Below are 12,085 nucleotides of genomic sequence, written 5' to 3'. Positions count from 1 at the left end.
TCATCTTGGAATTGAAATATTTTTGCGTATTAAGAAGCATGAATTGATATAGTATTATGTTTACCTAAATTTAGTCAATATATTGTGTATTTTTCATCTTTATAAAAGGTATTTTTTTGGGTTAAATCTCACAGAATTAGCACAATTTATTTATTTATTTATTTTAAAAATAAAGTTATAACGGCGTTTTTAAACGCCACTATAGAATACCAACAGTTATATTATTAAAATAAATGTAACCTATCACGGCATTTTTAAAACGTCGCTAAATGTGCAGTGACGTCATTGTACCATTATGCAGCACATTTAGCGGCGTTTTACAAAATGCCGCCTACACTGGTATAGTGACGCTTTTAAAGCGTCATAAAGTTACAGCGATGGCTACAGCTTCGACGTTTGGTACTAAACGTCACAAAAAAAATTAGCGGTGTTTTTAATAACTATAACGGCGTTTTTTAAACGTCACTAAAAGCTCAATTTTCAGCAGTGTCACTTCTAATTCTTCAACTTCATGATGGCACTGTAATCAAAGCTAAGGTAATTTTGTCTTACTTACATATGAAATTTGCATAGAAACGAATTCCAATAGATTAAAGAATACTCATGAGTGATGGTCTCGCCATAGAACCTATGGGATTATGCCTTTGTTAGTGTTTTGTACCTTTTTTTAGTAGATTCTAAAATTTGATCAATTAAGAAGCACATGATATAAATGTTATAATTTTTCTCACATCTAAGACTGTTCAGCTTAAAATGTAATTTGATTAATTAAAAGCATATAATATAAATGTTATAGTTTTCTCACATCTAAGACTTTATTTGGCTTAAAATGTCACACTTCTTATAAAAAAAATCGTCTTTAGTGAAATTTTTAAAAAATTGTTTACTTTTTTTTAAAAAGAAAAAAAGAAAAAAAAAGATCTAATCTAGAAGAATATAAGGGAAAAAAAAACCTTTTTAGGTAATTATAATCTAGGAGACTCTAAAAGTGAAAAGTGTTTGGAAAAATTTTGGAATTTTTTTTTTTATATTAAAGATCAAAAATAACCCAAAAAAAACCGGTTAAAAAAAGAATTGTACATGGACTTCATTTATGAGAGTTAATACGATTTAAACAGAGAAAATTTAAAATTTACAATAGAAAGTTGAATGTCACATTGAAAATTAAAACAATCGAACAACTTAAGTATAAAAAATAATAATAATAATAATAATTTATAATAATTTACGATTTTAATTCATTAAAATTACTTGATCTAATTTGGGATTGTAATTTGTGTATATATATCAATGGCAGGTAGTGATAGGATGTGATGGAGTAAACTCTGTGATTGCGAATTTCATTGGATTAAAACCTCCGAATTAGTCAACAATGGGCAGAGCGAGGGGTTTCCCAAATTATGAAAATGGACATGGATTTTGCCCTGAATTTGTTACCATCAACAAAGGCCATGTTATGCTTGGAAGATTTCCCCTTGATCACAACCTTGTATATTGGTTTGTTGCTCATCCAATCACACCTCAAGGTAATATCTTACTTGTTTACTGAATTATTTAAAATTATGAATGTGCAGTTCAAATTTAAATTATATATGAGTCTATAGTATATCGACCGGTTTATTTTTTGGGTCATTTTCTTGATACCTCATTTTCTCACATCTAGACTTTCAAATTTAAAATATGAACAAAAGAAAAATCATAAATAAATTGATTCTTTGTGCATGTCAACTTAGAGGCTATTTGAGAAGTTAACTTTTAATTATTTTTTGTCTTATTGGCGAAAATATGAGTTGAGAATACTTTTTTATTTTTTACGAAAAAATATGAGAAAAGTAGAGTGAATGAGAAAAGATTTTTGAATTTTTTGTATGAGTTAATTTTTTTTTTTTTTGAGTTCTTGACTTTTTTATACTTAGTAACTAAAATATGAGATTACCAAATGACTCCTCAATTATGTATTGAAGTAAAAGTCAATATGTTTTTTTAAATCTTGAAGGGAGAATTACTTAAAAGTGGGACACAAAAAATTACAAAAACATTGGAAGTGCACATGATTATATGATGGGATACAAGTGAAAAATTATAGGGGTTTGCACCTCTCCATGTTTAGGTTTTTTTTGTTTGTTTGTCCAATTGGAAAGTAATTCTGCCAATCTTAAAAGTGTTCAAGAAATTTCAGGTGAATCTCATTAATATTGAATCATTGTGAGTATTTCACATTGTATATTAAAAAAAAAAAGAATAAGAAGAAGAAAGAAAAAGATTATTAGAGATCTATTTTTTTTTGGTTGTCCCAATACTTTTGTACATTTATGATATGTTAATCTACAATTTCTATATATTTGTGATTAAAATTTAGCTAGTGTATAGTTTACTTATAAAAAGAAATTAAGCCACACATTTGTAATTTTGAAAAAAATTATGAGTTTGTAACATTACTGATATTGATGATATATATATGTAGACTTAACAATGTCAAAATATAAAACAAAAATCATATCGTCAGCACTAGAATCAGTAAAGGGGTTTCCAAGAGAAATCTTAGAGATGATACAGAACTGTGACGTAGATTCACTAACTTTTAATGGTACTCGATATCGAGCCCCATGGGAATCACTAAACGCGAGGATTAGAAAAGGAACAGTGACGGTTGCTGGAGATGCCATGCACGTAATGGGCCCATTTCTCGGACAAGGAGGCTCAATTGCATTGGAAGATGCTATTGTTTTGGCTAGATGCTTAGCAACACAAAGGAGAGCAAAAGTGGCACTTGATCAGTATATTGGGGAGCGAAGGATGAGATTGGTGCAAATTTCTACGAAAACATATGCTGTTGGGACGCTTCTAGAAACTTCGTCTGTGTGCATCGTCTTGATGGTCATCTTCTTTCGTGAGAGACTTGGTCATACCCGTTATGATTGTGGCCGCCTATAATCAAGCAGAAATTATTTAGGGTTCATTTGGGAAGAATTTTTTTAACCTAGCTTTTTGACATTTTGGCTAATTAGCCTAACTAAATTAAATTAACTATGTTTGAGAAAATTTTATGGCTTTTTTTTTTTTTTTTTTTTTGAGAGAAGAATTGTAATAATTATGGTTTGGATATAACATTTTATCTTATTAATTTGTTTAGTATATTTTTTCTTTTTTGGTGCTTTTTTAGTCTCAACCTAAACCCAACTCACTTGCCAAACGGGGACCATCAAGTCCAGAATATATCTATTCAATGATTTTTCATCATTTTGCCTGACGTTTTCTTGATTTTTAAAGTCCATGTGTTCATTCAATTTTGTGCTATCGATTTAGCTATTAGTCACATTTTTAGAAATCATCTTACACGTCAATCAATTACTTTTTCTCTTACAATCATTTATTAAACTACAAAAAATTCACAAATCATTCCAAACATAATTTTTTTTATCTCATAAAATAGTTAAAAAGCCAACTAAAATAACTAAGTTCCTAAACAAGGCTCAGTTATTAAACGTATGGGTGTCAAGCCCTCTCTCATTTTGATTTTTACAACTTCGATTATGAAATCTTAATTCACCTAAGAAAATATAATTCATTTTAGAAAATATATGAGATTTATTTTGACTTGGTCTCATTTGGGAAGTAATAGTTTTAGTCTAAAAGCCGGAAAATTATTTAAAAAATCAAAAAACCTATAACCTATACCAAAAAGTTAAAGATTTCTTTTTCTCTTTACAATACTTAGTAACATCAATTTCTAACTTCATGTGGCATGGGAGATGTCTCTTCCTCATAAAATCAAACAAATAATGTTGTAATATATATGTATATATATTTGATAACAAGAAATTGCAATACATAGCTGCATATTGGGGTATGAAGAACTCTCTAGAAAACATGTGTTTTCCTAGCTTGTTTAGGTTGCTAATTGTACCTGGATCGACAAAAAAGAGCTATTATTACATAATTTTAGCAACGTCATCCATGCAGATTGTAATCTTGTGACTTAGTCAATAAAGGCATTTGAGTAATAGACTGGAGATCGTCAAAACAATCAGGTATTTGTATTCATACACCGAAATACACATACAAGCTTGAAGGCTTCATTAGGTTTGTGATAAATCTGTTGAATCAATCTCTATTCATTATTCAACCCAACCATTTGAATAAATTGGCTCAAAGCTTGAGAACCTTTTTAAAAGAGCAAGATAATCATATCTCAAGCACAACAGATGAACTTTTATGCTGTGTTTGGTCGAGAGATTTGGAATTAGAAAGGAAAAAGGAAAGGGAAAAGGAATGTGAAATATGAATAAAATATATTTATATTTCATCTAGCTTCACACACCTTTTCTCTTTCCGTTTTGAAATTTCTTCCTAAATCCCTAAACTAAACACAACATTAAGAGGGAAAATATAAATTGTGTAAGCAAATATTTAAATCACTTAACCCTAAAGGGTTTGGCTTAGTGGATGAAGAAAGCAACCAAAGGGCTGACCACCCAAGAGGTCACAAGTTCAAAACCCACGAAGGCCAAACATCCCAAACTTTGAGGCCATGGGAGGTTTGCCTGGTTATTAACTTCAAGGCCCTGGGATTTACTTGAGGTGTGCGTAAACTGGCCTGGAGACCTAGTTATCAAAAAAAATATATATGTTTAAATTACTTTATTTCTCATGCACACTCTTTTCTTTTATAGATAAATTGCCTGGTCCATTAATTCATCAGGTGCACCTTACAAATCAACATGTGAATTTGACTTATCAGCTAATTTTAGTTTTAGGAAAATGAAACACTAATATTGGCAGTAGTGAACCAAAAACAGTTTGAAAGGAAAGTTACTAATCTCGCAGGGTTTGATTGGATGTGATGGTGCAAATTCGGTGGTAGCTGACTTCCTCGAGTTAATACCCCCAAAAGCATTTCCCCTGTCTGCTGTGAGAGGTTTGACGAAGTATCCGACTGGTCATGCATTTGCAATGCATGTTATGGGACTTGTTACTGGGAAAATTTCAAAAAGGAACAGTAACAGTAGCCGGGGATGCAATGCATGTTATGGGTCCATTCCTTGGACAAGGTGGTTCGGCAGGTTTGGAAGATGCTATTGTTCTCGCTAGATGTTTGTATCAGAAACTTAGTGAAGTTGATCAAATCCAAAGCCGAAGTCAGATGATGATGCATAAAGTTGGAGAAGCAATGGATCAGTATGTGAAAGAGCGGAGGATGAGGGTGGTGCGATTGTCGATGCAAACTTATCTCACTGGTTTGCTAGTGGGACCTTCATCAATGTTGGTGAAATTGGCTAGTATTGTTCTGATGGTTATTTTCTTTCGTAACCAAATGATCATTCTAGGAATGATTGTGGTCTGTTGTGATGTAGAAACTTTGCTATATAAATTGTTTTTGTTGTTGTTTCTATTGCTGTTACTCTACTACAGTCCTTATTTATGTATGTATTGTGAAATCATTGTTCTACATTTAATTAAGTATTTCTGCAAATGTTTTGCTATATTTAGATGTTTTCTTGAAATGATTTGAGACCTAAATTTCTTGAGCCTTTTGTAAGGTTAAAGTCATTTTCCACAAAATGTGTCGTATTCTAACTTTTAAAACGTTTCATTCAGTTGGTTTTTCATTGTTTTTATGGGGTTTTTATTTTTTGTGTTCTTATTTTTCTAATTGTAGTATTAAGTTGTTTTTTAATGTTCATTTTAGTGTGTTTTGTATTTTTTTCCCCCCCAAATTGAGCAAATTCACTTTCGTTATTTTTATATCATTATTATTTTTTTTTAACGTGATATTTTTATATCATTATGGTATTATGTTTCCTCCTCTTTAATATTGAAAGCAGGTGGTTTTATCATTTTTTTCCTAATGTTTTAGGGTTTTTTTATTTTTATTTTTATTTTTTTGTACTCTAATTTTTAAATTATTTAATTTAGCTGGTATTTTGTTGTTTTTATGGGTTGTTTTCAAATGTTAATTCAAGTGTTTTAATTCAGCTTTTTTTCATAATGTTTTAGTTGTTTTATGGTTTTTTTTTTTTAATTTTTAATTATTTAATTCAGTTATTTTTTTAATTCAGTTATTTTTATAAAAAAAAAATTAGGATCTTTAGTCAAAACAAATTAATAAAGTACAAATATTTCACAAAATTTCAATTTTTTTTAATTAAAGACAAAAATAAATAGAACTAACCAAACTATAGAGGAAAAAAATTCTTCAAAGCAATCTTTAGCTTCCAATTGTGTGAATAATATGAGAAATTAGGGTTTTCACTTTTAGGATTTTTTTTTTTTTTTTTTTTATGTGTAACTTTTATTATAAAAGTTACTAACTTCCTTTATGATACATGTTTTTAAACTTAATACATTATATATTGATACCTCGAGCGATGGGTCAGATTCATGTCGCGTTTATAGGTTTTCAATTGCAAATAGACTAGTGCATAATTGGCGAATTATATTAACGTTTTTTTGTAATTTGGAGTTTATATTATTTTGATTCTTAAACTATCAATTGTGATATATTTAATTTTAAATTTTAAATTTCATTCTAAATAAAGATAATTAAAGACACTATTATTTTATTTCAAAGGAAAAATCGTCAATTTGATAAAATATAAATTAGTTTGATTAAAATAAATGTCAAAAAATTATTTCTAAATTTTTAAAAATTATTTCTACCACATCAAAGATAAAATTATATAAAAATAATAAATCTTTTATATTTTTATTTTTTATTTTCTTACCAAATTAATTTTTAATATGTGTTTGGATGATAATTATGTAATGGGTGTTGTTTTATTGATATTTTTTGATGACTATCATGTAATAGATGGTTGTATTTATTATTAATAAATATTTTTTGATGGTTATCATGTAATAATAGTTATAAGGGTTTTAATGTATAATTAATATGTTTAAAATATGAAATATTTTTAATTTTGATTTTTTTTATTTAATGGATTGGTTTAATACAGATATCAAAGCTGTCACCGTGTTTGACTTTTAAAAAACTATAAACTAATTTAACGAAAAAAAATATTAGAAAAAAAATTATTTAAAAGAATTATTTCTACCCTCTAAAAAGATAAAATTTTATAAAAATGATGTGCTTTTAATTTTTTTCCACCAATTTAATTTTTAATTTCTTAAATTTTTTTTATAAAAATAGATTCTAAAAATCAAATGAAACAGAACTTTAAAACCAAAAAAGTTCTAACATTATTCATGAAAAAAAAAAGGATATTACATTTCAAACACACATACAAGTTAACTAACACAAAATAAGTTGTATGACAACTTTGTCCTTGAAATTGATCGTTTATAAATGAAACATCTTTGATTGTTATTATTTAAAACAATATTCAACCAAATCAAGCCTTCAATCCCATCAAATAATCTTGCTTCTCTATTCGGCTTTATCAAAGATTATTTGGTTAGTCAAATTAAGGAGATTTATATTTTCTATTTACTATACCATCCTACATCAATCTATATCTATCCCTTCCCCTAGCATTTCCATCCACCGTAATTGATGATACAGTGTGTTCCAGATGGAACGGGTCGGACTGATCCACGCTTCCCAAACCAGTATCCAAGGTACCAAGCCCACAGAGAAACCTGCACAAAAGTTCAACGAGGAATGGGAAGTCCCCCAGCGAACCCTCCAACGAGCAAGTTAGAAAGAGAGATGGAATGTAGGAATAGATTAGTGATAGAAAGGCTTAACCTTTTTCTTGTCTTCGATGCCTACTTATAACCTTTACTAATCATTTCGTTGTCCCTTCCGACCTGTCACCTTGGCCGAAAGTCTATGCTCTAACTTACCTTGTTCATAGTGAGGTCGTTATGTCCCGACGGAGAGGGGTTATCGTAATAAATGCTTTAAGGAGCTCCATTAATAGCTGATGTGCAGTGTAATAACTTTGCAAGATCTTTGTCTGCTTATGTGGCTTGTCCTTCTCTTGCCACGTGTTTAGATGTCATTGGTTCTTAATGCCACGTTGAGCTCCAGCAACGTTGGGCCTTAGTATTTGAGTTATGTATTGGGCCCTAAGTGGTGGGCTATAACCTTTATGGGCTTACCCGTGTCAGTAGTCCCTCATTCCCAAGTACAGCTTTAGTCCAACAAAGGGAATAAAGAAGAAAATAGTAGTTGTGAGAGATCTACTGGGCGAAGACCGACTGGAAGGTCGGAGGGGCCGATCGTGAGGAGGGCCGATCGCGAAGGGTGACCGAGAGGAGGGACCGACCATGAGGAGGGCCGATCGTGAAGGGTGACCGAGGAAAGGGACCAACCGTTAGGAGGGCCGACCGTGAAGGGTGCCCGAGGAGGGGGACCGACCGTGAGAAGGGCCAACCGCGAAGGGTGACCAAGAGGAGAGACCGACCGTGAGGAGGGTCGACCACAACGGGTGAGTGGCGGTGCGTAGGGCTCGAGGGACAGCGGGGTACGTGGTGATTTGAAGTGGAAAAGACAAGATAGGGGAAAGAGGCAGTGGATCGTGGTCGTACACGTGGCGGAACCCCGCAATGGGGGAGGTTAGGCGTTGGGCATCAAACGAATGGGTAGGTTAACATAGGGCGTTGAAAAGGCAGTTTTGGCGGATTTTTAAAAATTTTCAAACTGGCAAAATTTGACCTTTGCTCTTGGAATACAGGCAAGCCTTGGGCGTTTGGTTTTATTCATTTTACCTACCTTTGTGCAAAAAATCAGCACATCCCAGAAGTAAATTCGTTTGTTTCCAGCGATACACCTCTACAACATTTTGTGAACTACCTTGAACCAGCATCTGAAGCTATACGCAGGCATACCAGAGAGATGGCTCGAGAAAAAGTGCCCACCATGAGACTAGATGTGTTGTGGGACAATGACGCGGTGGACCTTGCAAAGAAATACAAGACGGAGAAGTGAGTAGGGAGTGAGGGGGAGCCGGCGGGGTGACCCCGCTCGTCCACGCTGATAACGGCTGCGAAGCCGATCAGTCGGGTAGAGCCAGATCACTGGCACACGAAGGCCGACAAATCGACCTTTACTGCGGAGGAGTTGGAGGTCATGCGTGAGAAGTATCAGATTCCCGCGAAAATAAAGTTAAAACTGCCGACATCAAATGAGAGGCCATCTGATGCTCGACCGGGGGAGTTTGCCCTTTACGAAGAGGCGTTAAAGGGGAGGTTTAAGATTTCCACTCCCCCGGATAGTAGTTGACGTGTTGGATCGGCTAGAGGTGGCTTCGGGCCAACTGATGCCCAATGCATGGAAGATCTTACTGGCTTGTGCAAACGCGTGGCCGTGGGCGAACGAGGGGGCTGCAATGACGGTGGACGAGTTTTTTGCATGTTACAAGGCTTCGAGCCAGCAAGAGACTTGGGTCACTTTACAAACGGTAGCAAGGAAGGGTCTGGTGGCGGGGTTGCTGTCGTCAATTAAGGGGTGGAGGCCACGGTGGTTCTATGTGTCCGCCAATGGGGGAGTAGGAGTGCGCACGGTGTAGAGAGTGCCAACCAAGTCGGTGGAGCCAAGGTTGGGGACAACGGTAGAGGAGAGGGTGAAGAAGATGAAGGCATGGAGGGAGAAGGAGGGCGCCAAGTGGGACGACCTCGTTCAACCCTCAGCTTTGTTTGCCTTAAGACTGGGCCCTCAGCTGACTGGTGGGGATCTTGTGCCAACAGAGCTAGAGGCGAGGAGGAGGACGCAGGAGGTGGAGGATAGGACAATCTTTGCCAAGGCCAACGAATACAAAGAAGCACAGTTAAGCCGTTCGCCAAAATCGATCGCGAGGAAAATAATCCGATCGCGTCCCAAGTCGCTAGGGGAAAAGGACTTGGGCGGTTTTAAGCCACGACCGCCCCCAGCTGATCCGTTGAAGGAAAGAGGCAACAAGGAGGTGGAGGCTGTGCTGAAGGGAAAAAAGAAGAAGAGGGTGGACAAGGGGGAGGAATGGCCAACATTGAAGAAGATGAAGGAGGGGGTGGCGGGGGTTGCCCCAGAGGTGGAGCTGGAGGAGACAAGGGGTGGGGTGGAGAATGCCATGGGCCCCGAAACACAAGTAGAAGGTGGGGCGACTAGCCCTGAGCAAGGGGCAGAGCAACAGCCCATGGGGGGTCCTGTGCCCTAAGGAGAAGGAGAGAGGGCCAGGTCGAAGACCGTCATTTACCACGCTCCAATAGTGTCTGGGCGACTGGAGGGAGAAGGAGGCAAAGCCAGGACTGCTGTCGATCGGCTCTTGGGGGTAGTGGAGGACGCGACCGTGTGTTCGATGACAAGTTTCACAGAGGCCGAACTGCTAAGGGGGCTGTGCTCGGCCCAGATGGAGGCGACGGCTTTAGCAGGAGCCTTACTGAACAAAGCGGCGCGCGCAAAGGGCAAAATTAAGCCACTAGAGGCAAAGCTGGAAGAGTTGAAGGCCCAGCTTGAAAATTTAAGGAGGGAGACTAGGGGGTGGAGGAGAGTCGCGCGGAGTGTGTGTGTTAGGGGGTTGGAGTATGCCCAGAATGCCAAGAAAATGGAGGTGTGGGTGATGGTGCAAGGCTATTCAACAGACCGTGCTAACGCTGAGCTGCTGGCGACCAAGTTAGACCTGGAGACGGAATGCCGCAAGGTGGTGTCGCTCGAGTTCCAGTTGGGTGGTGAGCAGAAGAAGCTGGAAGAGGCCCAGAAAGCCTGCACCATCGCCAACAAAAGGTGGGACGAGGCCATGGTCTGCAATGAAGATCTACGCGCTCAGTCAATCAAAGAAAATGAAGAAGTAGATCAGAAGATTGCCAAGTTGGAGAGGGCGCTGGTGAACGAGCAGGCAGAGAAGGCAGGGTTGGAGAGAGCCTTGGAAGAGGAGAGGACCAAGCTAACATCTGAGAGGGCAGCGTACCCCAACCTATGTGTTGTAGTAGTAGAGCAATTCAAGGGGTCCGTCGACTTCCAGATGGCTGTTGATGCCCTATTGCCAGCAGCTTGGCGAGAGAGGGAGATAGGAGGGCTGGCCCGTCTGGAGCGACCGCTGGAAGTAGGAGCGAAGAGGAAGTGATCCAGAGCTTCCAGCAGTCGGACTTCTACAAACATGAGATGGCTGAGTTCTGGGACAGTGGCTGGAAGATGTTTAAACGTAAAGCAAAAGAGCTGTTCCCAGACTTGGACTTCAGCAATGTGAGAATAGATGAAGACGATGTGGCCCAGACCCCCCTAGATAAAGGGATTGACGAAGAAGACCTGGCCTCGAGCGAGGAGGAATGATAAAATTTTTGTTGTTATTATTATCATTATTATTATTTTTTGATCGTGTAATTTCTATAGAAAGTTCTATGTAACCGTAAATTTTGGGAATAAAACAACTTGTCTTTTGTATCATTGTTACCCTTTTTTCTTCTGAGCTGTAAATTTGGAAATAATTCAACGAAAAATGGGTATGAAATTTAGACTTTTGTGCTGATTAGCCTAACTTGTGAGAGAGCCATGATGCCAAAATCATTAAGAAATGGGCGTACATGAAAATGTTAAAAGATGAAAGATGTAAGGCTTATTTAGATGACGATGAACCTGAACTTTAACGATGTGGAAAATGTGAGATTAAAAATATAGATACTGCAAAAATGGGTTGCATTTTGACTAAGTATGGCCACCATGCTATAACATTAAATCATTAAAATCAGCCGCTGCTCAGTCTGGCTGAGGTTTTAAGTAACTCAGTCTGGCTGAGCTCTGCGTGCTCAGTCTGGCTGAGGCTTGAAGTAACTCAGTCTGGCTGAGCCCTTCGTGCTCAGTCTGGCTGAGGTTTTAAGTAACTCAGTCTGGCTGAGCTCTGCGTGCTCAGTCTGGCTGAGGCTTGAAGTAACTCAGTCTGGCTGAGCCCTTCGTGCTCAGTCTGGCTGAGGCTTTGAGTAACTCAGTCTGGCTGAACCCTTCGTGCTTAGTTTGATTGAGGCTTGAAGTAACTCAGTCTGGCTGAGCCCTTCGTGCTTAGTTTGGTTGAGGCTTGAAGTAACTCAGTCTGGCTGAGCCCTTCGTGCTCAGTCTGGCTGAGGCTTTGAGTAACTCAGTTTGGCTGAGCCCTTCGTGCTTAGTCTGGCTGAGGCTTTGAGTAACTCAGTTTGGCTGAGCCCTTCGTGCTCA

At 37.0% G+C, this 12,085-nt stretch overlaps 2 protein-coding genes across 2 annotated transcripts; both read left to right on the top strand.

Annotated features, from left to right (window-relative positions):
• The first annotated feature begins 269 nt into the window (after positions 1-269).
• Positions 270-2,934, top strand: LOC145793753 (monooxygenase 1-like). The gene is made up of 5 exons (XM_082876624.1): positions 270-399; positions 485-537; positions 1,298-1,365; positions 2,142-2,179; positions 2,465-2,934. The coding sequence occupies exons 1-5, from the start codon at positions 270-272 to the stop codon at positions 2,932-2,934; spliced, it is 759 nt and encodes a 252-aa protein (XP_082732750.1).
• Positions 2,935-4,531: 1,597 nt separating this feature from the next.
• On the top strand, positions 4,532-5,512 carry LOC145793752 (monooxygenase 1-like). Its single transcript, XM_082876623.1, has 4 exons — positions 4,532-4,538; positions 4,674-4,702; positions 4,828-4,939; positions 4,971-5,512. The coding sequence occupies exons 1-4, from the start codon at positions 4,532-4,534 to the stop codon at positions 5,510-5,512; spliced, it is 690 nt and encodes a 229-aa protein (XP_082732749.1).
• Positions 5,513-12,085: the final 6,573 nt, after the last annotated feature.

Source organism: Camellia sinensis, chromosome 6 (genome assembly GCF_055761805.1).
Source record: "Camellia sinensis isolate YWXY chromosome 6, ASM5576180v1, whole genome shotgun sequence".
Classification (NCBI taxonomy): domain Eukaryota; kingdom Viridiplantae; phylum Streptophyta; class Magnoliopsida; order Ericales; family Theaceae; genus Camellia; species Camellia sinensis.
Note: the sequence above shows the minus strand (reverse complement) of the source record. Positions and strands in the feature narration are given on the sequence as shown.